Here is a 26522-nt window from a genome sequence, read left to right as displayed (position 1 = left end):
GGGGACCCAGGTGGTCCAGGTGAGAGGAAAGGCATTTTCAGACTAGGAGAGAGGAGTAATGAGATGGGTAGAGATGGGAACGTCTGCAGAGATAAGAGCATCCAAGGTGTGTTCGGCCGAGTGTATCAGACCGGAGGGAAGAATGGAGAGGGAAAGAGAGTCACAGAGGTTGCGGAAAAATCCAGAGGCTGCATCAGGAGAGTCGAGGGGAATACTGAAGACTCTGAGGAGGAGACGCTTGGTGGTAGAGGCCAGGAGAGGAGAAAAAGTGAGGTCAGCCCACTCTGAGCGGAAGAGGGAGACTGGGCCAGGGGGGCTGTAGATGGTGGTCAGAGTCAGAGAGAGGACAGGAGAGAGGCCAAGCCTGCAGACGAAGCATTTCGAAAGAGGTGTAGGCTGGAGTGGACTATGATAGTAGCAGGGACCCACTCAGGGAAGATCAGGGCCTCTCCGCCCCTGGGCCGGTAAGGCCTGGGCTTAGAGAGGATCTTGTAGCCCTCAAGGAGGAGGGTGTCAAAAATCAGAACAGAGCTGGCAGTGAACCACGTCTCGGTGAGAGCAAGGACGTCTACGTTGAGGTCTTCAAGGAGGCGGCAGATGTCAGAAGAGTGTTTGATGGCAGAGCGAGAGTTGATGGTAGCTAAGTGGAGCAGGTTGCCACTTTTGAAGGTCTTCCGAGGAGGGGTACAGGAGTGTGGTGTGGTACACCTGACGGAGAGGGCAGAGGGGCCGGAGGGGTGGCAGGAGAATGGAGGAAGTTGATTAGAGATGAAAGACTCCTATCAAGAAGGAGGTTGGGCTGAGAGCCTTGGACCATGACTGTGCCATTTAGGTAGACATTCATGATGGCCCTAGAGGACAGGAAGGATGCCAAGAGTATTTCCTAGCAGGCACCACCATTAATGGGCGAAGAATAAAAAGGGGATGGCACTGCAACTATATGTGGAATCCAAAGGTCAGGAGAGGGGACGATAAAGTGGATGTCGGTGAAAGCCTGCCTGGAAGAAGCGTTGGGCGTTGTAGTGCATAACATCTGGAGAGCCACATGTTGCCAACCACTGGCATTGGCGATGCTGATCCACACCTGCAGTCCTCTGGTGTTCCTGCTTGGTGTCAGTCTATGGACTCCTGGTTCCTGTGAGTGATATCACATGTGGCTTTAGGCATCCCTTTTCATCTAAATGCAGGCTGGGGGGCGACCCCAATTTTCCAAAGATTATTATCAGCACCATTCAAATAAGTAGTCGGTTCGAATGAGGACAGACAGCTACCCTGAATCTGCCCAGCAAAAGACATAACCTGGCTGGAACATGATTTGGCCTGACATCCCGAAGAACCGGCTCGTGGCAATTTCAGAGACGCAAAGCACTACCACACAGTCTTTGCACATGCTGCAGCTCACCTCCCTGCTAGCATTCACCTTCTAGACAAAATACCTCGCACTGTAGGGTGCCACTTGGCGTCTGAATTTTTGTAATCCTTCAGTGCCTTCACCACAAAGCAACTCACCCGCCTCACCCCCCTACCGCCAACAATGTGAATATTTAATGTAAAATGTATATTTTGAAACCTAGACTGACTGAACCATGAGAATGTTGTGTACGGAGGTGCCTGTCCTCCCCCCCCAATGGTCCGGCACATTGCATATAATATTTATACCCCTGCCCCCACCGCGCCTCCCTTTCTGTGTCTCATACTCTTTACCCAAGAGACACTGGTTTATGCCCGGCTACCGTTCAGATGCACGCTTAAGTGTTTCCATTCAGACCCCCCAACCTAAACAACGAAACCCCATCGTCTCATGAAATGTAAGGTCCCCGTGGCCATTGTGCATTCTCATCTACAAATTAGTATGACAATGGGAGCAGAATCTATTGCATAACTGAAAGCAGAGTGGGGATACTGACTAGAAGGGGAGAAGGTATTTGGGCAGGTTGTTGGGGGGAGTGGTACATTGGACTAAGAGGTTTACCACTATTCTTTCTGCGTGATCTATCCAAAGAGGAACACATGTATATTTTAACATGCATGAATCACTAGGTGCAACAAAAGTATTTATTACAAAAACATTTCTGTTTTTACAATTGAAGCATATTTTTACTCGCTTATAAAATACTTCCATTAGGAATGGGACTGATAATAAATGTACTTCCAACTTTAAAATATAAGAAAGGAACTTCCTTTAATTTTCGGTAGCATTGTTGCTGAAAGCTCTGCCTTTCTTCCCCCTTAGTGCTCTCCAGTCCTTTTGCGAAAGCTTCTAGAGGGTACAACCTTCACTCTCCTTCCTGCTCTTCCTTGGGTGGGCGCATCTGCATGTTTCAAATATACCACTTACTGTCCATGCTGCCTCTGCAAACGGCAGGTGTTTATTTGCTCTCAATTCTTACATGTCTTCACTTTTAATTCTCAGATGGCTGAGCAAATCCAGGGTGTCAGTGTCTCGTGCAACCAACCAGAGACGATCCGCTCCCGAGAAAAGAAGCTGAAGCATAACTGGAAATTCACAGTTCAGTCCTCGGTAGGTGCTTTTGTTACGCACTGTACGGAGGATCAGTGATCTGTGATCTCAAAATGGGTGGTGATGAGATAGCTGAGTGTGTTCGTATACACAGTAAAAATGTCATTGGTTGAAAGTAGGTTCTGGGAGGCTCTAGAACTGACTTTGACGCTGCTTTTGAACAAGATGAAGGCAGTATGAGAATCAGGTTCAGTGGCAACAGTGCAATCCCTACTAAGGAACACTTTTTGTTTTGGCGAATTTACAAAATTGCCAAAACAATTTTTGGAGGGATGTGGGAATGGTGGGTTCTGAACCAAGATTATCTGGTTGGAATAGCAATGGGCAATGCCATGAAACTGCCAAATCACTCAAATCTCCTTTTCCAAAACCCTCTGCCGCACTACCCAATGAGAAGTTCCCTAACCAGATTTGATCAAATCAGCAGCTTTGTAAGAAGCAAGTCCGGTGCTGGGCTTTCCATTTCCCAGGTGCGCCTTGATTTCATTTTGGGCTACTTTTGACAGCAGTATTTTTTTGGTTCTATCATGAGGCTGCCTTTCTACACTCCCCTCCACCCCCACTCACTCTACCCCGACTCACTCTACCCCTCATCCCCCACTCACCCACTCCACCCCATTACAATTGCTGGTTGGGTTTTGTTTGGGCTGTTTTTGGCTACTTTTGACAAATCCTCCTGAGGCTGCAGGTTGTTTTTTTTGCACCCACCCAACTACCGTCACCCACCGACTGCCGCACTATCTACCTCCTCTCTCTCTACCCCATCCCACCCACCCTCCCCTCTCTCTACCCCATCCCACCCACCCTCCTGCAGTGTTCTAGTTGGTGTGGTGATCAGGTAAGCAGGAGATTTGTAGGCACAGGTATGTATAAATAAGAGAGTTGGTTTATTGTTGCAGGGTATAGAATAGAAAGGGAGATAGGGAGCTACACTGAACACATCCTTTCTAGTTGATCTCTCATCCTGTTCACTCCAACTGACAACCCTGGAACCTTGAGAACACCACAAGGTTCCAGCTGGGTGAACATTCTATAGCTTGCAGTAGTATGCTGCAGCAAACACCATACTACATCCCCCCTCGCTCTACCCCATCCCACCCACCCTCCCCTTGCTCTACCCCATCCCGCCCCTCGCTCTACCCCATCCCGCCCGCCCCTTGCTCTACCCCATCCCGCCCCTCGCTCTACCCCATCCCGCCCGCCCCTCACTCTACTCCATCCCGCCCACCCCTCGCTCTACCCCATCCCGCCCCTATCTCCAATTCTTCCTCACACTCTTGCTTTATGTGGCACCCTCTCTCAATCGTTTCCTTCCTTGCTCTATTCTCCTTCCTTCTCATTCTCTTGCACACCTGCGCCCCTTATCGCATCCTCCTTTGAAACTTTGCACTCTTCTCCTTGCACCCTGGTGCCTATAAATGCAAAGAGCAAGACTATTGGCTTTGTCAATGCTTGTTTTTAATTGGAGGTCCCCTACACCATAAGCAGGTTTAACAAGTAAATGCTTGGTCTTAAATGAGTAAAGGTTGGATGTTGTCGTCCACTATTGAGACACTGTCCTATATTTATTGTATTTTGTAGCACAACACAGACAGAACCAATTTATTAAAGTACAACTTCTACGTCTAAAGTCACCTAAGGCTGACTAAACCCTATTCAAAGAGTTGAAATATCCCTCAAGTGGATGTGCTCTCTCTAGTTAGCGCTGGTGTAACGCCTATCTAGGTTAGGGGATAGAAAAGAGACTAGCCCTACCCTATCAATGCTTTTTCTAATCTCTAACAATGAGTGCACACTTGCGGAAGTCAATTCTGTTCATGTTATTCATATTGCTTCCTTCCCATGTGCTTATCAGTTACCAACAATAATTCATCATTTTTGTTAAAAACTACAATCTGATATGAAGATTGATTGGTTTGTATGTGTGTATGATTGTTAATTTACATCTTACTTAACCAAACCCTTCTTTTAAAATGATATCTTTTGGCTGAGCTTGTATTTTATTATGCAGGTCTCGGAAGCCAGGTCATCACCCTGAGTTATATATGTCAACCGGTTTCAACAGAATTGGGGCTACTCTGCTTTCTTCAGGACACAGAATTTGACATCAATTATCAAATTTAAACAAGTTAAAAAAGAAAATGTTCTTCTTTATGTCTTGATCTCCATATTGTTTTTCAAGGGAGAGCATCTCATGTTTCATTATGCAGGCGTCTTGGTTCCAAGTTCCCTACAAGGGAATGTATAAAAAAGCGGGGGAACCGTCACTTTTTTTCCTCTGAGTAAATCTACTCATGACATCTAAGGTGAACCTGTGTTCTTTCAGAATGGTCTTACCAACGTTGGATTGTTCAAACTTTCTTCTTTTGAATAGTATTGATCCAACTCTTCACATATCTTTTTAAAAAAATATATTTTATTAATTTTGTTCAACCAATAAAAAACAAACCAAACTCAACTTACAGTGGATACATCAATTGCTCATAAATACACATACATTGTTACATTTTCACTCACTGTATTTCCCGTCTCTCCCCCCTCCCGAGCCTACTTTCTGCAAATTCTTGATTAACCCCCTCTTGCGTATCCACTTTGTCGCCATTGTCTTTCACTATTGTTCTGATTGGGAGCCTAGGAGTCTCATTTTTGTAGAGCCACGCCAGGAGTCTTCCTGGTTTGTCGCCTCTAGCATGTTGTCTTTCTGTGTATTTTTTATAGTTAAGATTACATAATCGCTCCCAATATCCTGCACATTTCTGCTACAGGCCCAGTGCCATTTCTGTATCTGCCTTAGTGTTGCTGCCCCGTTCCAATACCCTCTCCAGTTCCTTTTCGGAGTCCTGCAATTCGGTCAGAATCCCACTCTGCAGTCCTTTAGATTTTGCTATGGCAATTCCCCTCACTACTACTTTAAAGGCTTCCCAGAGTGTGCCCGCCGTCTTAACACTGCCAGTATTTATCTCGAAATAACTTTTTATTTCCTCTCGCATATCTTCCCTGAATACGCTGTCTTTAAGCGCTTCAGCACGCAATCGCCATGTGGGTATCCTTCCCCTTGGGGTCGGTATTGACACACTAGCAGCAGTGGCGAGTGGTCTGAGAGGACTCTAGCTTTATATTCCGCCTGCGGTATTTCGGTCAGTAACTTCTGCGTGACAAATACATAGTCCAGTCTTGTATATAGGCCCTGTGGGGCTGCATAGTGTGAATATTGTCTATCCAGCGGATGACGTGTTCTCCATACATCTGCCAGTCCAAAATCCGTCAGCAGTGCATGCAGTGCCTTTGCAGCCGGGGTGTCTGATCTGTCTATGTTGGGGTTCAACACACAATTGAAATCTCCCCCCCACAATATAGCTCCCCCCACGCTGTCACTGAGTTTACTATACAGGGCCCTAAAATACGCAGCTGTATCTTGGTTCGGGCATAAGTATTTACAATGCAGATCTCTCTATTTTCCACCATCCCTTTCATAATCACCATCCTACCATCCGCCTCTACCAGCGAGCTCAGCAACTGGAACGGGACATGTGGGGCCATCCATGTGATTACCCCTCTTGCATAGGCAGAGTATGTTGCTCCCAACCATTGTCCCTCTCCACTTTTTCCGTATCACTTCCAATTTATCTTGCGTTAAATGAGTTTCTTGTAACAATGCTATATCCACTTTCTGTCTGCGCAGGTACATCATTACCTTGTTCCGTTTCAGATAACTATTGAGCCCCATGACGTTCCAAGTGACTATCTTAAGGTCTCCCATGGTTCATCTTGTGTTCCCTGAGGTGTAGGCTCACCCCATAACTCTTCCCCAACTATAACACACCACAGCACACAACCCCTTCCCTCCCCCTTCCCGCCCTACCCCAACCCCAACAGTTGCCCAGCTCCATCCCTGGATCTCAGGCTCCCCCACGTTTGGGCCTACCCTGGTATCCCAGGCAAGACCCCAGCAGGTGTCACCGCGCTATCGGCGACCTAACTAAGCTCTACATGGGGGATGTAAAGGTTGGTCCTGCAAAGCTCCATAACAAAGTAATTATCGCAATATTCACGGATCATGTGTTTCCCCCAGCCTGATCACACCATTTTGCGAGCTGCCTCAGTGACTATAATCAAGTCCCATAGTCTTAAGTTCTGACACCCCCCGGTGCCCCTCTCGCTCATTACTTATCCGCATCACCTCCTTCTCCCATCCGAACGTCCGACTCCTGGGGGCAACCCTGCGTGTCGAGCCATCCCATGGCTTCTTCCGGAGTTTCAAAAAACAAAGTTCTGTGCTTGTGAAAAACTTTTAGCTTAGCCGGATACAGCAACATGTACTTATGACCCGCTTCTCGCAATCTTCTCTTGACTGCCCTAAAGTTCATTCTGCTCTGCTGCACCATCAGGGTATAATCCGGGTAAGCTGTTATGTTTGCTGACCCTCTTTGTATTGTCCCACCTTTGCGAAAGTGCTCCAGGATCCTTTCTCGATCCCTGTAGTTAAGTATGTTAGCGATCACCGACCTAGGTGGGCTCCCTGGCGGTGGTTTCCTCGTTAGGGCCCTATGCGCCCTCTCCATCGCAAACCCCTGAGACAGCACTCCTCCAGTGATTCCCTGTAACAACATTGTTTCAATGAACTCTGTGGGGTTATGGCCTTCTGTTCCTTCCGGCAGTCCAACAATATGGATATTATTTCTCCGGGCTCGTCCTTCCGCCTCCTCCGCTCTGCTCTCCAGATTACCCACTCGCTGTACCAGGGCGTGAAGCTCCGACCGGTGGGAAGCACAGTCTGCCATGTTCGGACCCATCTCCTTCTCGAGGTTCTCCGTGCGCTCCGCCAGAGACCTTACGTCTTGCCGTAGTAGATTCACGTCCTCTTGCACTGCCCCGACATGGAGCTCCATCGCTGTTTTTAGTTCTGTCACCGCCAGTTCAAGCTTGGTCTCCCAAGCCACCTTAAGGTCTGCGATCGCATCGAGGACCCCCTTGTTGTTTGTACCCATGGTGGCACTGCTCCCAACTTGGGCTCTGTCTTTGCTTCTCGCTCCCTCCGGGCCGGGCGGCGTCTTGGTGTATTCTTCTAATGTGGGTTGCTTACTCTTCAGTCTTGGGGGTTTATTAGACATAGCGCTGTGTCTATGAGCCGTGGATCAGCCCCTTCACCCGTGGTCTTCAGTCCCAGCAAGGGTGGGTTCTTGCTGTCCCCGAAGGGCCGATGGTATCTGCTGGATCCCTTGATCATCCACGCTTCACTCCCAGGGCACTCCTCCAGCGTCTCTCCCCTTTGCTTCCCTGGGAGTATTATCACTGCTATACTCAGCCGTTGGGGAGCCGCTCCCCACCTCAATAGTGCGCACGGGCCCCCTAAATCGGTATGCCTCCTCTGTTCGTCAAGGTCCTCGGTTGTGCAGGTCCGGGACCCTCTTTCGCTGCAGCCACCCAGATTGGGCAATATAATAGTAATTTTGTACCGCTAGCGATCCGCTTCTGCTGTTGTCGAACGGAGACAGCTCCTCCATCACAGGGGTGCGCCCCTCGGAATCTCTTTGTTCTCGGCCGCGGCCATTTTGATGCCCCTTTCGCGGCTGGCCTCTCGGTACAAAGTATCAATCCGACTGTTCCTCCGCTATAAACGTGCAGCCAGCCTGTTCATGCTCTGCTCTGTGATCACAAGGAAATACATAAGCTGTGAGAAATAAATTCGAAGAAAGCTACTAATTCTAATTGACCTGGTATCCAACAAATGGATATCCTGACCTGAAACTGCCCAGGGTAGCCAAAAAAAACATACAGCAAGGTAAGGTCACACCAAACACAACTTGTTGAAAAAATATATTACAATTTTTTATTTCCCAAAGGTAAATACATTTAACAAATACACAAAATCCTATGCTTTGAACAAATACATAAAGATGGAAACCAAAAAGTTGAAAAAAGCCAGAGCAGTTTCAGGTCAGGATATCCATTTGTTGGATACCAAATCAATTAGAATTAGTAGCTTTCTTCGAATTTATTTCTCACAGCTTATGTATTTCCTTGTGAACATATATTTGAGACCCCCTCATTAGCTGTACCACATTTGGGGCAATCCCCTTTTCATGTTCATGCTCTGCTCTGTGCCTTCCCACACCTGTACATACTTTTTGGGCTGCTGCTGATCAGGAAAATATGCGTTTCTTGGTCGGATCAAGTAGTCGGATCACGGAGCTCACAGGGTTCCCAGCCTATTCCATGGCTGCCTAGCCACGCTCCCTCTTCACATATCTCTCCTGTTTTTGTCGTTGCCCTATAAATAAATAATGAGGCCCTCAGTATTTCAGATTGTCTATATTTGTGTAGCTCACACTCTTTCTGTTCCAATTCTGTATAAAAGTTTTTCATGCTTACCATTTGTTTTAACTGCACTGGCTCGATGGGCCACCTTGCTGTCTAGATGGTCAATATGGGTGGTATGTGGTCTCAATTTACACTTCCCAATATGTTCTTTTAGTCGATTCATGTGCGACCTGTTGGGGAAAATTGGATATAATCTTATTTGCAACCCTTGAATTGTCACCAGTCCCACAATACTGAATAATTCTTTGGCTAGGCACTGTTTCCCTGTGTGTCTATGTGCCCCTATTTCGGAATTTCATCACTATCTGTTAGGCCATTCTCCAATTTCCCACATGCCCCAATTACTCGGGTTATGTGACTGTTTTGTGGGAGGAGAACGTTATTCCTTCCCTTAAGCGATATCCCGCTCCCACTTTCCAATGTGGGTTTGTAGGTCGCGGCTACAATGTTACTCAGTTGTTTCTTAATTCTATAACATTCCATGTATGATCACTATTTTTATGCTATTCTCTGAATTCCCACATGTGCGAGCTTCTGGTGTTACATGACTATTTTGTGGGAGGCAATAGTTATACTCTCCCTTCAGCGCTGCCCCTCTTCCATTTTCGAATATAGGTGCGCGGGTCGCGACTACAACGTTACTCAGCTATCTTAGTACTATACCATTCTATGGTTCAGCTACAGATGTTATACTTGCAGCTAGCGTCTTACCTTATTTAGTCCACCTGCATTGCTCTCTCCCTTCTCTCCGCGTTTTGCAATGATGTGGTCATCTTGGGAATGCTATGTACGTGTTTTATTGTCATGTGACGTCCATTTCTTACCCTCTTGTAGTCCTCTTTCTCTGACCATACTGCTCCGATATTCTCTGAGTATGTGTGGAGTTCTGCCATAACTCAAACCTGTGCTGTCACAGTAAAGTAGTGATTTGACAGTCTTTCACCTATACTAGTCAGCTCACATATTGGCTCAGGTCTTTTTCCTGGTCCCTTTTCTTTCCTTTTATTTCTTCGCTCGTGTCTGGCGCAAGGCATTATGGGTATTGGAGTTCACAGCAATTCGATACTTATACCATCTGCTAGTTTCTTACATGTACTCCCTTTTTTTCTTCATATATACCAATATAGCAATGTTTTTTCACCGTGACCTGTGATATATTTATCGGACTTCTTTTTCACATGTTCTTTTCGAGCATTGTAGGAATCATAGTTTTCACGGATCATTATGTTCTGTCTATATTTCAACTGTAGGTAATGCTCTCTCAGCTGTGACTAGTATAATCTATGTGCCATTCTGAGGCATTTTCCTCATCTTCAAACTCTGATATAGCGACACTGCTTGTGTCCATGTGTTGTTATTTTGCACTGATGTTGGCCTTTATATTCACATATGCATTATACTCTAGGCAGCCTAACTTGCTTTTCCATGGTCCACACTCCATCTCTTGTTCGGGATAAACACCTTATAATGTGTCTAAAGTTTGCCAAAATATTTCTTCATTGAGCCCCTCCATATGGCTTCTGAGGAGCATTGCCCCTATATTTCCTCCTCTTCTTGGAACTTGTACTTTTTCCAAAATAGTCCATAGTATATCATTTTCAGAGTGTTGGTTTTGCACATAGTGCTCCACTAGTGGAGCTGTCATCCGTTTCGTCCAAATGTTGGATCTGTGCTCACATATTCTGATTTGTATCGCTCTAGTTGTCATCCCAATGTATTTCTTCCCACAGGGGCATTTTATAAGATGTACAATATTTGTAGTGTTGCAAATTGTGAGGGATCTCTGCTCGCATGGCGTTGGCCAGCCTATATCTATTGTGGTAGTACTTTTGGATTGTGGTAGTACTTTTGGTGAAAGGACATACGGAACACAGTCCACATGGGGTGTGCCTAGTGGTTTTGGGTAAGCCCCAAAGTGTTGTTTGGTTCTCCATCTCCTTTGTAGGTATGCACCAGTGAGTCTCTGATGTTCCTTCTCCTCTTAATTGCAAATAAGGGGAGATCTAAAGCACTCGCTCCTACATTTAGGATGTGCCATCATTTTTTACCTCCTTTTTGATATGGTTCACCACTGGTGAGTAGCTGAAGACAGCTGTTATTTGATTGTCTCCCCGTGGCTTCTTCCCATGTTGTATGAGTGTGATTTCTCTTGGTATATTCCACACTCGTTTTCTTGCGTGTCTGATTGTTCTCTAAGGGTAGTTCCTTTTTCTCAATTTTTGGGTCAATCTCGCTGCCTGAGAGTCATATTCTTCCCTAGCTGTGAAATTTCTTCCGTATCTTCGAAATTGCCCAAAGGGCAGGTTTTCTTTTAAAGTTCTCTGGTGAAAGCTATGAAATTCCAACAATGACTGTGGCATTTTGATATACAGTTGTTTCTAGCCCAGTTCCATTCCTTACGATCTTCAAATCTAAGAATGTTGCTTCTTCCTTGCTGAATTCATGAGTGAATTTCAGGTAGGGATTTTGGGCATTAAGCCATTCTATGAATTTCATTAAAGTGTTTTCATCCCCTTCAAAGAACATCAGCATGTCATATATGTTCTATGTAGCGTCGCCAGCTCAAGATGGATTAGACTGGTGGTATATACTTCGCTCCTCAAAGTCTGCTACATAGAGATTAGCTAACGTGGGCGCAAATGTCGCACCCATTGCAGTACCAGATATTTGTTCATAATATCTATCTTGTACCAAGAAGAAGTTCTTTGTTAGTGCTATCTCTGCTAGTTGCATTATCAGATGGATTGGCACGTCTACTTCCGGTCTTTTTTCGTGGAGTACTTTCTCAATCACTTTTAAGGGGGATTTTTGAATGTAGTGATTCTATATCCATTGTGACTATACAAATATTGTCACTTGGTAGAATTATACTCTCAAGGTGTACTAATACCTCTGTTGTGTCCGTGGTATATGATCTCATTTGAGTCACTTCGTTCTAAATAAAAAAAAGTCTACAAATTGAGACAATGGCTCTAATATTGAGCCTTTCCCTGAGACTATCAGGCGTCCAGGTACTGGTGTGGTGCCCTTATGCATCTTAGGGAGTGAGTAGAATGCTGGATATCTTGGGTGGTTAGGGCAAAGAAAGTCTGCTTCCCTTTGGCTATTATGTCCCTCTGCCAACGCTTCCTCAATCACTCGGTTGATCAAATTCCTCAGGTCACTGTAGTTGGCATAACTTCCATTTATCCAAGTGATGCAGAGCTTTTGATAGGCAGGTTGAGGTGAAGCAGGTGACTCATCAAAGGGTCCCTTCATAGGATTCTGTTTCATTAGTGAACCTTCTCCTTTACGCGCAGTATTTTATGATTAGTTTAAACTTGAGGAAAATTCTGTACAGCCCTCTCCCCTTTCACCATATAATTGTATTTTTATTTTCTTCTCCCCTATGTGTTTTGCAGCGGCCTTTGATGCATGTGGCCTTGTTGAAGAGGGACCCGGGAGTTGTCTTCTCACTGGCAGGGTGTAGGCTCCACCAAAGATGTACGTATGCCAGCGGCAGCAGCTTCTACGAGTCGGTTTCTGCCACACATTGCTGTGTGACTGTGCAGGTGGAATGCTCCCTTTTTGGTACCCACGAGCAGTGGCTTGTGCTGGATTTTGGCACCCGCCCTGTATTGCTCAAGAAGATTCTATTGATTGTTGGCTCTGAAGATGTGGGCCCCAGCAACCGTGACCCCATCATGGACACACCTATTGGGACTGAGGAGAGGTGGCATAGTGGTAACCGTCTGATTATTCCATGTTTTGAGAGGACCTTGGAGGAAGTGGACCTTCTTGCGAAGTACAAGCCACCAACGCTCTCCTTAGATTATCGATGGGGTGTGCGAGTGAGCGAGATGCCAATTACCCGCCAGAACTACCGAGAGAGGATGCACAAGCTTCTGTTTGCTGAGGAGATGGCTGTGGAAGGACTTGTCTCCAGGTGAGTGGAATTGGACTATTATCCTGAGTGACCTCGTCAAAGGAGGTTTGCATATTTCCAGATTCTTGATGTTAAGCCCTCACTTTAGAGTCTGTGTGTGATCTATACTTGCATGCTTGAATTCCAACAGGGTGGGCTCTCTCACCTGTGTAATCTCCATGTGCTTAGGTTGCTCTAGTTCAAGACCAATCATCAGCATAGTGTATATCGGGATCTGCGTACAGTGAATTTCTTAATTTAGGCCAGCTGTGTCTTATGACCTTTACAGCACCTAAACACACTAGAAATCTGGCATGAAGCAGTGTATGAAATGTGATAGTATTGGTGATAATCCATTTCTCTTTTATATATTTTTTGCATTCAACCGGAGTCCTCGATTATGCAAATGTGCCATCATACCCTCCTATTGTGGGTATTCTTTGAGACCTTTCTAGCAGGCTTGCAACTGCACCCAAGTTCTAATCTATTTAGTGTTCTACTTACTTGGCACCACACTATCGGTGCTTTACGTTGATCCTGATATGTAGTCTACATCCTTCAGCTCTCAAATCTTACTGATCTACTTTGCTAGTTTCACACATGCATCTCTACCAATGCACCTACAATGGTAGTGTACCGAAGATTCCCCCAAATTCACATATTAGTATTTGGCTCAATGTTTTTAATGTCGGATGGTATTGAATAAATGCTTCCTAGTGGAAAAAAATCTTTTAAAAGAAATCAGGGTTTTGCTAATAGCAACCAAATTGTTGGTAACTAGCACGCATAATAGATTTCAATTTTGTTAAATCTGGCAATGTCTAGTTTTAAATATTTTGGTTTGCTTGAAAACCAAAATGTGCAATTCAGTACAGTGCTAACTTGTGTTCTGGCCTGTATTTCCCATGATATTCTTTCATTCGGACCATTCCCACAGCTTTAATAAAAACAACTCTGGTATCTATAATTACTGTTTCACTAGGGTTTCTATGCGCTCTAATAAACTTTGTCCTCGCCTGGCCCTGGTTCACCATGACCTACAATGTAGCTCTGTCAAAACTGGATTCTTGCCACCCCTCCCCAGACTCTGCCAGCTTGTCCAGTAAATTGTCCATCTTCTCCATGAATTATCTTCTATCCTGAACTTAAGCACTGCCCAGAAGTCCAAGCTGTTCATCTGGTTAACCAGGTGCTGCAGTGCCTCGCGATTTCATGCTGTATAAACACAAACCCTTCTTCCCTGGCAGTGTATCATAGTCCCGACCTGAAGTCTCCACTGCTTTTCTAATTAAGCACATTTTTGCTAAGGTTGGCCAGGTCAAAGTCTGTAGCACAGCTTCTGCTTTAATGGCGTAGACTGTTTAAGGCTGGCACTATGCTTGTTGAGGGTGATGGGTTGCACTTATTAATTCTGCGTTACATGTCTCCCCTTTAGGCTGAGATTGGTATCCTGCATTATTGTCACCAAGATGATGGAGACGCCATTTGGAATGAAGTTTGCTGCACATGGTGAGCGATTTGCTGAAGTACCAGTTACGTACAGCCTGACGCCAGACACCGATGAGGGTTACCTTTTGAAAAGATCGGTGCGCACAGCGCTATTGTCACTATCCACGTCCACGAACAAGCGTGTTTATGAAGTCCTTTTGGAACACGAGGCTACCACAGACAGAAGCTTGTGGGTGCAGATACCGCCACGCTGCTGCCATGAGCTCGATCTGAAGGAGAACACCCCCTATACTGTGGAGCTCCAGTTCCAAACAGATCGCCAACAGTTCTCCTCTTGGCATCAGGCTGTGGACCTCCTGCTGGATGAGAAGCAGATCCTTCCTGACCTTGTCTCTTGCTCTGTCCCCGTCTGCTTGGAGACCTCCATGTCTGGGAATGAGAAGCAGAAACAGGCCATTTCTTTCATAACTGGGTGTGCAGTGGGGACACGGCCTGTACCCCCACTTGTCATCTATGGGCCCTTTGGGACTGGAAAAACCTACATGCTGGCTAAGGCAGCCATGGTGGTGCTTAAAGACCTGGGATCGCGTGTGTTGATCTGCACCCACACCAACAGGTAATGTACTGGTTTGCCTGTGTGCAGACCAGAACATGCAGTATAATTTTGTAAGCGTAAAATCTCATCACCTAAACCGCCACTGCTCTTTGTACAGGGATGGAAGCCATTTGTGTAAAGCAGTGATCTGCAGAAGGCTGCTTTAGTGTGATGGAAGGCGTCAACACTATTCAAACCAAAACAAACACATATAATTCCCCAACAAAAAAGGGGATTATGCATGCTTCTAACCAGAAATGGGTAAGCAGACACATGGGGGCTCTGTTTGGGGAATGTGTACAAGGGAAAATTGTGTTACCCATAGAAGACATTTAAAGCAGAGTGGGGCAAATGTAATGGACTGTTCGAAGATTGAGTCACAGTTAAAGGAATCGTTCGGTCAACATTTTTATTGGCCCTACGGGTCGGCCATTTGTTTATAAGCCTAGGTCGCTCGATTTTAGAAAAATTTCCTATGGACCTTAACCGAGTTTTCGTCCATTAAACGCACGCGAAAACAGGTCTCAGGGAGCCGCCATTTTGTGATAATCCTATCATTTCCCCCATCGCCCTGGCTGACCTGCTTTTGCGGCACTAAATCATATCCCCCGCCCGTGAGCCTGTCATCAGCATACGCGTACCGCCCATTTCACAACGCCAAAGCACGTCTCGTGTCAACATTCGCTGCGCTTCAGCTAATGACGTCTCGCCATGGAAATGGCAGGACGCCTCTTTCCTCAATAAGTATAAACAGACCGCTTCACAATACACAGCAGCAGATTTTCGATTCCATTCCTCTCTCTGTGTTACTTTGAGTATTCTGTGACTCGTTTCTGTGCTCTGGTCAGCTACCTTCGTTGCTTGTAGCCCGTGTGAACAGATACCAGTACCATCGCTATAAATTATTTTAGTTTGTTTAACACACAATGGATACAATAATGCCCTACATATACGAGCCCGAGTATACCGAGGAGGAACTACTGGAAAGGGAAACACGCGAAAACGATGGGTCTTCGGACGGCAGTTGGGAGGACGATTCAACAGCTGAAGAGCCTGGACCTAGTCGCATGGACATTGTTTCCACCTGGTGCACATGCAATCGGTGCGAGCTAATGCCAACCGAGGACGAGAACTGCTGCTGCTGTGAAAACTCGGGATGCGTGGCCTACATTTCGGAAGGCGAGCCACGACCGCAATGCATCACCGAGCTGCCAGACTTCAGGGCAGCCTGCCTCACACGGTCCGTGTTGAGGATAATGATGGTGCTTATGCCCAAACTTTGCGCAACTGTTCGTCCTCGTAATCCGAGTAAAGAGTAAGTATACTCTGCTTGTCATGCCACTCCTATTTCATGGTCTTCTACTATATCCAAAATTACATACACATATCATTATAACGCATGAAAGTCGTTCAATAGTGTGCAGTGTCTAGATAGCATTTGTCTGAGCAGAATGCCATTAGTTACAAGAATTGTCATTGACAACAAACGTTTATTAAGCTTATCTTGGTCATTTAAAAACAGTTTGTTTCATTCCTTTTCACAGGTGGTACAGGCTGGTGGCCTATCGTTCCTTTACATGGTGGCTTCACGGGAGGCTTGGACACCGCGTTCGAAGAGTAATATACGCCTGTGCCGTTCGTGCCATAAGAGAAACGTTCCCGAGTGACAGCGGTCAGTACAGGGGATTTTCTCCCACTGTGCTGCAACCTGACCTGTACAATGTGTAAAGTCTTGTATTTTTGTGTCATCAAAATAAGATACAAAATAAATCACCACATATATTTTAACAACGGTTGTTTCGATTTTTTAAATGAATCAAGTGTCTCTCCATTCAAGGATGGACGTTAGACATCTGTGCTCCGAATGGGTGAAGGTAAGGTTGCTGTGAAGCAGGGTGGTCACTATCTAAGCTAACATAATTTCTGATGTTTGTTAATCTGCTTAGAATCACATGCTGTGCATAGGTCCGACATCCAGTGGTCACTGCGGAGTATTGCATTTTGTTTTTCGTAGTCGAAAAGGGGACGTCGACAAGGCGTGTCTGTAACACTATCCCTATAGTGACGTGCGTTGTACCCACAATCCCTCACGCGTCGAGGTCCCTCAGATTGTTTTTTTCCGCCCAGTTTCTGGTCGCCTTTCGCGGGGCTCCTAGAGAGACATTGCTATACTTGCCACGGACCTCGGTCCTTTTGTCATAACTTAATATACTGATAACGATCCCTCCCCCTCGACGTTAGCTGTGAAGCTGTTTCTCCGCCGAACTGATTTTCGACGGAGAGGAAGAGCGGAGGAGATCCTTCGGCGCTGCCGAACACGTGGCCTGGCCTCGACGGCCAACTTACAGTAGGGAGAGTGGGGGTTAAAACTTTGTCTCTTCTCTTTGAGAATGTCTTTCTTTCTCCCCTTTCTTTCCCTTGGGGTTGTTATCGCCAGCTATTATTGCCTCAGCTATGGAGAGGACACCATTTAAGTTTTGCCCACGCTGCAGGGGCAAATATACTTGGAAAGATAAGCACAAGCTCTGTAATCGTTGCTTACCCCTCGATCACATAGAGAACAGCTGCGCAGCCTGCAAGCTCTTAAAACCCAGGACTCTTAAAGAACGTAGGGTTAAGTGGTGGGCGGACTACGCGATGTCGAAGTCAGTTTCCTCACCCACTGCCGCTGTTACTGAAAGTGCCGAGGAGTGCGATAACTCGACATCCGTTACGGAAGTCATGAACCCCCAGAAGGAGCGCTCCCGCTCCTCCTCGTCCGTCCCCGGCCCCGACGGGCTCGGCTCACGCCCTGCTTATGGGGATGAACACCCCGGCGACAAGGATGCACACAAACCCCATAAGGCTAAACACACTACCCACGGCTCTTCTTCGTCGAGAACGAAGGATCCATCAGCGCCGAAGGGGACGCAGGGCACTCCGGCGTCTACCGCAGACCGTAAAGGTCACAAGCCCCACCCGCAAACGCAGCCGCGACCAGCGATTGGGCTTCCATCTAACACGGGCGCTACCCCAAAAACATCCGACGCAACGCTCCATAGAGCGACCGTCGAGGTACAACGCGCAACGCACACAACGTCGACACCAGAGCCCTCGACGGACAAAATCGTGGTCGAGAGCCTAGCGAGAATTGTCGCCGAAGACAAACGTACGCGGACGACGAAACAAACGTCGAATACCGCGTCGAAAAAACATAAAAGTAGCAGGAACTGCCCCTTTCTCCAAAGGACGCTTCCGAACTACCTGAAGGCTTTTCAGAAGGAGACGGGAACCTCTCGTCGACGTTGTGGGAGCGTTCGAAACGATTCGAAGGCGAAAACACTAATTTCCCCCCTCTAGACTATTCAGGGGTACCCCATGAGACCCTTGAAAGACTCCATTCTTGCATGGAGAAAATGGAAAGGTTTCTAGGAAACCAAGACCCACCCACTCACAAAAGACAAAGAGAATGGCCACAGGATGACCCTAGAGTCAAGATTCCTAGGCTGGTTGACCTCACTGAGGAGGAGCAATACCTAGCTACGCAGATGCACAGTGGAACAAGCTGCGCAGCGAAGCAGAGGAAGCACCTGAACCTCTGCGTTCTCGCCTGCTAGCTATAATATCAGAGGGCACACTGGTAAACCAGGGCATCGTTAAGAACTCCCTAGATGCCGCTGAGACGGCTGGCCGCTCACTAGTGCAGGGAATACTTCTCAAGCGCCACGTTTGGCTACGCAATTCAGGTTTTAAGCCCGAAACCCAAGCCTCCCTCATAAATAAACCCATTGAACAGACGCATCTGTTTGGGAAAGCAGTAGATGAGGCCCTAGAACATGCTAAAAAAGAGTTTGATACCATCAAGACTCTTGATCAAATTTCTAGGCCCCCTAACAGGCGAGGCTATGGTAATAAACGCTCCTTTCGTGGCCAAAGACAGCAGCAGAACCAACAACAACAATATTACTCTGGCTCCAACTGGACCACTAACCAGGGTAACACCCAGTTCAGTCAAAGAGGCCAACGCCGTGGCAAAGGAAGAGGTCGTGGCTCCAGCCCCAGAGGTTCCACGCCCAATACCAGCAAATGACCCGAAAATTCGGGTCCCCTCCCATGCATCACCGGTCGGGGGCCGGCTAACATCGTTCCTTTCAGCATGGGAGGGAATCACGTCAGACCGTTGGGTATTATCCACCATAGCCCACGGATACTGCATCGAGTTCAACGGTTCCCCGAAGTACAAACCCCCACGGAACCGACGCATGACACCGCAACACCTCTCCATTCTTCTTCAAAAGGTGGAAGAACTACTGAAAAAGAAGCTATAGAGCCCGTCCCCCTATCACAGGTAACAGAAGGTATTTATTCAGTGTACTTCCTTGTACCCAAAAAGGATTTAACCATGCGCCCTGTATTAGATCTGCGCCCAGCGAACATATTTGTCAAACCCCAAAAGTTTCGTATGGTGACCTTACAGGAGGTAATCCCACTGTTATCACAAGGGGATTACATGACAACACTGGACATGAAAGATGCATACTTTCATATTTTAATGTTGACATCGCACAGAAAATACCTCAGGTTCAAAATAGAGGACAAACACTACCAGTTCAGAGTACTACCCTTCGGGATAACATCTGCACCAAGGGTATTCATGAAAGTACTGGCAGTGGCAGCGGCCCACCTGCGCAGATTAACCATCCCGGTATACCCTTACCTCGACGACTGGCTCATAACAGGGGATTCTTACGAAACATGCTTCTCCAATACCCAAAAGACCGTAGACCTTTTGTCCCAACTGGGCTTCTCCATCAACGAAAAGAAGTCCAGCTTAGACCCCAGCCAAACCAAACAATTCCTAGGGGCTCTAATTCGAACAAAGGACGGCCTCGTATTCCCCTCCAACGAGAGGGTCCAAAACATGCTGTTTCAAATTCCCCATTATGTAGCAGGCCGAGAGGTGACGGTACGCAAAGCAATGCGCTTGCTAGGGATGATGGCGTCATGTATTTATTTGGTACCTCACGCGCGCCTGCGCATGCGCCCAATGCAAGAGTGGCTCTACAGCCAGTGGTGTCAGGCCAGCGGACAATGGGACGATCTAGTGGTGGTCTCGCAGGCCTTGGTTCTCTCGCTACGGTGGTGGACAAAAGAAAACCTGTTATTAGGGAAAACTTTTGCCACACCCGCAGTGGAAGCCACTCTAACCACAGACGCATCCCTTACAGGATGGGGGGCTCACCTATCCCATCAGACGGCCCACGGAGTTTGGACTCCGAGCTTAGCATCCAAGCATATAAACCTGCTGGAACTACTAGCGGTGTTCAAAGCACTGAAAGCCTTTCAGAAACAGCTACAAGAAAAGACAGTGATGGTCCTCACAGACAGCACCACAGTGTTATAGAGCGCGTCACGAGGACGTTGCGTACCTGTTCGTCTGGTTGAAGACCTTGATGATGATGCCAGGCTGTCAGGAGTCCTGCGTGGATGTGGTTGATGACGCGAGAAGCCAGCCCAGCTCCCGCCCGAATGGAACCGGGTTGGAGATGAACCAGCTCCCAACGGCACGAGTCTGCTCACCCCTGATTAACGTGGCGTCAGGACAGTGCAAGTACTGACAGGGGGAGCCTTTCCAGATGACGATACTGAGTCCCAAGGAAGACTGGATCCGGAAGATGGTAGTCCCAAGGAAGACTGGATCCGGAAGATGGAAGTCCCAAGGGAGACTGGATCCGGAAGACGGAAGTCCCAAGGGAGACTGGATCCGGAAGATGGAAGTCCCAAGGGGAAGGACACAGTGGAGACTGGTAGGAGGCAGGATCCGGGATGAAAAGAGAAGAATGGCTCACAAGGTAGAGGGAGGCTGAAGGTGCAGGCAGACAAGGTACAAGGGCAATGACCAACTGATAACCACAGGGGAACCACCCAACTCAGAAGAGGGGAAAGGGAACCACCCTACCACAGGACAAGGGAAGGAAGGACAAGGCAAGGCAACTGCAGATGTACCCGTGGGTACCAGGAACAAGGAGGACAGGAGTCAGGTAACAGGTAAGGTAGGCACAAGGAACCGGCAAGAAAACACGATCCTATTCAAACCGCGTTGAGACGCAGTTTGAATGAACGACCGGGCTCCTTAAATAGGACTGCCAACCCCTAGGAGGCTTGGAACGCAAGCCGAGCCGACTCCCAAGCGTTGGTTGGCTCGGAGAGAGGCGTGGACCGCAAGGTCCTCCAAAGCGAGTACTCCGTGCAGCGCGCATGCGCGAAGAGCGCGGTATGGCCGCCCGCGCATGCGCTGACCAACCTGCCCAGGAAACCCGGAAGCGCGCGATGACCAGAACAACCCAGGAACCCCTAAGCGAAAGCGCGGGTACAGCCTCCAGGACGGGGCGCGCCGCTTCAAGTAAGTGGACCCCAATGCGGGCGGCGTGACACTATGCCCCCTCCCAGAAAGACCCGGAGCCCCCGGCTTCCAGGGACAACGAAGGAAAAAGTCACGAACCAGACGGGGCGCATGCACATGACAGCGGGGCTCCCAAGTGCGATCACAAGCAGGGTAACCTTTCCAATCAACAAGGAATTGGAGCACGCCCCGACGAATCCGTGAGTCACATATTTCCTGTACCTCAAATTCAGGAACCCCCCGTACTTGAATGGAGGAAGGCCGAGGACTGGAACGCCCAAAGACATCCTTCACAAAGGGTTTCAAAAGGGAGACATGAAACACTGGATGCACTCGCCAAGATTGGGGTAACACCAGTCGAAAAGCAACTGAGGACAAACGTTTGGAAATCCTGAAAGGCCCATAGAATCGGGGTGCCAATTTGGTGGGCAGATTGCGTACTGGCAGGTTCTTAGAGGACAACCAAACCAGATCGCCCACCTGGAGATCCGGCTCCGTAGTCCGGCACTTGTCTGCCTGCTTCTTCATGCGCTTCCGTGTCTCAACCAGGGTACCCCGGGCCAGGTCGTGCTGCTTTTGGATGTCAGAAACCAATTGATCCGCCGAAGGAACAGCACTAGGTAGTACTGGAGTAAAAGGAACCAACTTGGGATGTAGTCCAGTAGAGCAAAAGAAAGGGCTGATACCCGTAGCAGTATGCGTTGCGTTGTTATAGGATACCTCAGCCAAATCAAGATTCTTCACCCAGTTGGATTGAGTAGCATTGGCATAACAGCGTAGGTACTGCTCTAGGGTTTGGTTGGTTCTCTCCGTCTGTCCGTTTGTGTGTGGATGATAACCAGAACTCAAGGCTCTGCGGATACCAAGATGATTGCACAATTGATGCCAAAACGAAGAGAGAAACTGCGAGCCACGATCAGAGATGATCTTCTCCGGTAACCCATGTAGCCGGTAAATGTTGTGTAGAAATGCCTGAGCCATCTGAGAGGAGGTAGGTATCTTAGAAAAAGGGATAAAGTGAGCATACTTCGTGAAACAGTCCACTACTACCATAATGCAAGTATTGCCCTCAGAAGGCGGAAGCTCGACAATAAAGTCAGTGGCGATGGTGTGCCATGGGTAAGGCGGTGTTTCAGTAGGCTGAAGCAATCCCAAAGGTTTTCTTCTTGGCGTCTTAGTTTGAGCACAAACTGGACAACTCTCCACATACCGCTTGACCTCCTTGGCCCAACCCGGCCACCAGAATTGTCTGGAAATCAGCTCTTGAGTGGCCTTGACGCCACGATGACCACCAACATGTGAATCGTGTAAACCTTGAAGGATGTCTAACCGGAGTGGACACGTCGGTAAGTACAGACGTTTCAAAAAGAACAAAAGACCGTTGTGTTCAGTGATCTGTGGTCGCTTCAGAATGTCGGCTCGATCAGGGTCCACCGATGTTTCTTGTACTATTCTCTGCAGATGAGGAGAAATCGTCAAAAGAAAATGCTTAGGAGAAATCAATGGAGTGTTCTGACTGCAATCCTTCTCTTCCTTCTCCAGAGAGCGCGATAAGGCATCAGCCTTCAGGTTCTGAGAGCTGGGGATGTAAGTAATGTTGAAGTCGTAGTGAGAAAAGAAAAAAGCCCACCTGGCCTGGCGAGCGGTGCGACACTGCAAGGATCGCAAATATTGCAGGTTACGATGATCAGTGCGGACTTCTACAGAAAAACGACCTCCCAGCAAGTGGTGCCTCCACTCCTCAAACGCAGTCTTTATGGCCAAGAGTTCCTTCACTATGACAGCGTAGTTCTGTTCGCTCGAAGCGAGCTTTCGTGAGAAATAGGCCACCGGGTGTTCTTCGTTAGATATAGGATGCTTCTGTAGGAGAACAGCGCCAACAGCGAAGTTGGAAGCATCAGCCTCAACGATGTAAGGCATCTCGTCGTTGGGATGACGTAAAACAGGAGCCGTACTGAACGCCGTCTTCAAACGGTTGAAGGCTGCTAATGCCTCTGAATCCCAAAGGAACGGAGTCTTGACGCTGGTCAAACGTGTCAACGAGGCTGTGATACGGGAAAACTGAGGAATGAAGCGCCGATAAAAATTGGCGAATCCCAGGAATCTTTGGAGGGACTTCAAGTCATGAGGTTGTTTCCAGTCTCGGATTGCTTGTACTTTATCAGAATCCATGTGGATTCCAGCCTCACTGATTACATACCCCAGAAACTCCATCTTGTTCCGATGAAATGAACATTTTCCAGCTTTGGCGAACAATTGATACTGTGATAAACGTAGAAGGACCTCTCGTACATGTGAAACGTGTTCCTCCGGATTTTCTGAGAAGATCAGGATATCATCCAGATAAACCCAAACCGAGATGCCAATCAAGTCGCTGAAGATGTGATCCATGAACCGCTGGAAGACGGCCGGGGCATTACACAACCCGAAGGGCATTACCCTGTATTCGTAATGCCCAAATGGAGTCTTAAAGGCCGTCTTCCACTCGTCGCCCTCCTTGATTCTGACCAAATGGTAGGCTCCACGAAGGTCTAGTTTGGTGAACTCCCTGGCTGACCGTAATGACTCCATGATGTTTCGAATCAAAGGTAACGGGTACCTGTCTTTAAGGGTGATGTCATTCAATTGACGATAATCAATACATGGCCGTAGAGTGCCCTCCTTCTTCTTCACGAAAAACAGCGGGAATCCCGCGGGGGATTTAGAAGGTACGATGTATCCTTTCTTGACACATTCATCCAAGTAGTTCCGAAGTACCAGTCTTTCGGTCTGGGTCAAGGAATAGACCTTCCCATGTGGGATCACCGCACCCGGGATCAGGTCAATGGAGCAATCAAAAGTTCTGTGAGGTGGAAGGGGTATGTCTCCAGGTTCAGAAAATACTGTCCTCAGGTCAGCATACGCATGTGGGATCTGGGACAAGGAGCACAAACCAAGCGGGTTCTTACCGGTGGTAAGAGAGGTTGAGGTTGGTGGCTTCAATGACGTGCCGGAACCACAACATTCCTGAATACAAAGAGCAGAGGTAAACACTAGAATACGAGACTCCCAATTGATCGAGGGATTGTGTCGCTGAAGCCAAGGTAATCCCAACACCACTTGATATGAAGGCGACTTGATGACATCGAGAGCGATCTCCTCCTCATGAGCCTCGATTCGCAATAGCATGCCAACAGTATGTAATCGAATAGGTCCGGAAGACAAAGGTGTACCATCAATGACCTCCACAGGTATCGCATTCCTTCTGGTGAGCAATGGTATGCCGTTGTTGATGGCGAATTCCTTGTCAATATAATTACCGGAAGCCCCACAGTCCAATAATCCATGGACATCAATTGTCTTCTCCTGCCACTTCAGACTGATTTGCAAAATCATCAAGACGGCTGGCTGCATAGGCGGAAACGCCGTATTGGCACAAGAAAGGACTTGTAGCAAAGAAGAACCTGTCGTGGCCTTTCCAATAGACGACAGGCCTCCTAGTTTCCCCCTTTCTTGATAGGGCGCAAAGGACAGGTACTCAGATAGTGACCGGCAGCCCCACAGTATAGACACAATCGCAGTCTTCTTCTGCGCTTCTTCTCTTCTTCTGATAAGGGACCCCTTACTGCGCCTAATTGCATTGGTTCGGTAGAGGAATCCGAAGGTACTGGCAGTCCAGTCGGTAGGGTTGATGGCCTGGGGAACACCTTCTCAAACCGACGTCTCTCGCCCTTTCTCTCGGCCAATCTCTGGTCTATCCTCAAAACCTGTTCAATAAGTTTCTGTAGATCTTCGGGTTCAGGAATGTGCAACAACTCGTCCTTGTATTCCTCTCTTAATCCCCGGCGAAACAAGGTCTTCTGTGTTATCTCTGGCCATAGGGAATCGGTCGCTAGTTGACGAAAACGGCTGATATAAGTTATTATATCGGAATTTGCCTGTTGAATGTCCATCAATAGATTCTGTGCTGTGGAAGCCAGATTAGGAGACTGAAAAACATCCAAGAACGCTTTTTCAAAGGCCAAAAAATCGCCAAGAATGGGGCTATCAATAACAACCAGGGGTGTAGCCCAAGCAAGAGCATTCCCAGATAAATTGCCCAAAATGTAGCCGATCTTGGCTTTATCATTGTTGAAATGAGTCGAACGGTAGAGGAAATGTATCCGACAATGATTGCAGAATTCACCCACACGTCTGGGGTCTCCATCGAACTTGATGGGTGCGGTGTGGGCCATGGTGTTTTCAGACTGTGGAGATGCCCCTATGTTCTGTGTCACCATTTGACGTAAAGCCACGTTCTCCTGACGGAGTGCTGTCATCTCAGCACGAAGAGCTTGTACTTCAATACGAAGACCTGGGTCCTCTTCCATCTCAGTGTCCGAAGTATCCGAAGGCAGGCGTCTCAATCTGTTATAGAGCGCGTCACGAGGACGTTGCGTACCTGTTCGTCTGGTTGAAGACCTTGATGATGATGCCAGGCTGTCAGGAGTCCTGCGTGGATGTGGTTGATGACGCGAGAAGCCAGCCCAGCTCCCGCCCGAATGGAACCGGGTTGGAGATGAACCAGCTCCCAACGCCACGAGTCTGCTCACCCCTGATTAACGTGGCGTCAGGACAGTGCAAGTACTGACAGGGGGAGCCTTTCCAGATGACGATACTGAGTCCCAAGGAAGACTGGATCCGGAAGATGGTAGTCCCAAGGAAGACTGGATCCGGAAGATGGAAGTCCCAAGGGAGACTGGATCCGGAAGACGGAAGTCCCAAGGGAGACTGGATCCGGAAGATGGAAGTCCCAAGGGGGAGGACACAGTGGAGACTGGTAGGAGGCAGGATCCGGGATGAAAAGAGAAGAATGGCTCACAAGGTAGAGGGAGGCTGAAGGTGCAGGCAGACAAGGTACAAGGGCAATGACCAACTGATAACCACAGGGGAACCACCCAACTCAGAAGAGGGGAAAGGGAACCACCCTACCACAGGACAAGGGAAGGAAGGACAAGGCAAGGCAACTGCAGATGTACCCGTGGGTACCAGGAACAAGGAGGACAGGAGTCAGGTAACAGGTAAGGTAGGCACAAGGAACCGGCAAGAAAACACGATCCTATTCAAACCGCGTTGAGACGCAGTTTGAATGAACGACCGGGCTCCTTAAATAGGACTGCCAACCCCTAGGAGGCTTGGAACGCAAGCCGAGCCGACTCCCAAGCGTTGGTTGGCTCGGAGAGAGGCGTGGACCGCAAGGTCCTCCAAAGCGAGTACTCCGTGCAGCGCGCATGCGCGAAGAGCGCGGAATGGCCGCCCGCGCATGCGCTGACCAACCTGCCCAGGAAACCCGGAAGCGCGCGATGACCAGAACAACCCAGGAACCCCTAAG

At 47.9% G+C, this 26522-nt stretch overlaps 1 protein-coding gene across 2 annotated transcripts in view; it reads left to right on the top strand.

The window, feature by feature from the left end:
- The window catches only part of LOC138580390 (3'-5' exoribonuclease HELZ2-like), a 957207-nt gene that overhangs the window by 143309 nt on the left and 787376 nt on the right, over positions 1-26522 (top strand). For both annotated transcript variants that reach the window (XM_069650902.1, XM_069650903.1), the window contains exons 4-6: positions 2414-2521; positions 12244-12767; positions 14182-14811. In XM_069650902.1, the coding sequence (XP_069507003.1) occupies positions 2414-2521; positions 12244-12767; positions 14182-14811 (1262 nt within the window). The remainder of the gene's footprint in view (positions 1-2413; positions 2522-12243; positions 12768-14181; positions 14812-26522) is intronic.

This window comes from Ambystoma mexicanum, chromosome 3p, assembly GCF_040938575.1.
Source record: "Ambystoma mexicanum isolate Mex_15411 chromosome 3p, UKY_AmexF1_1, whole genome shotgun sequence".
Lineage (NCBI taxonomy): Eukaryota > Metazoa > Chordata > Amphibia > Caudata > Ambystomatidae > Ambystoma > Ambystoma mexicanum.
This window is presented reverse-complemented; position numbering and strand designations above follow the sequence as displayed.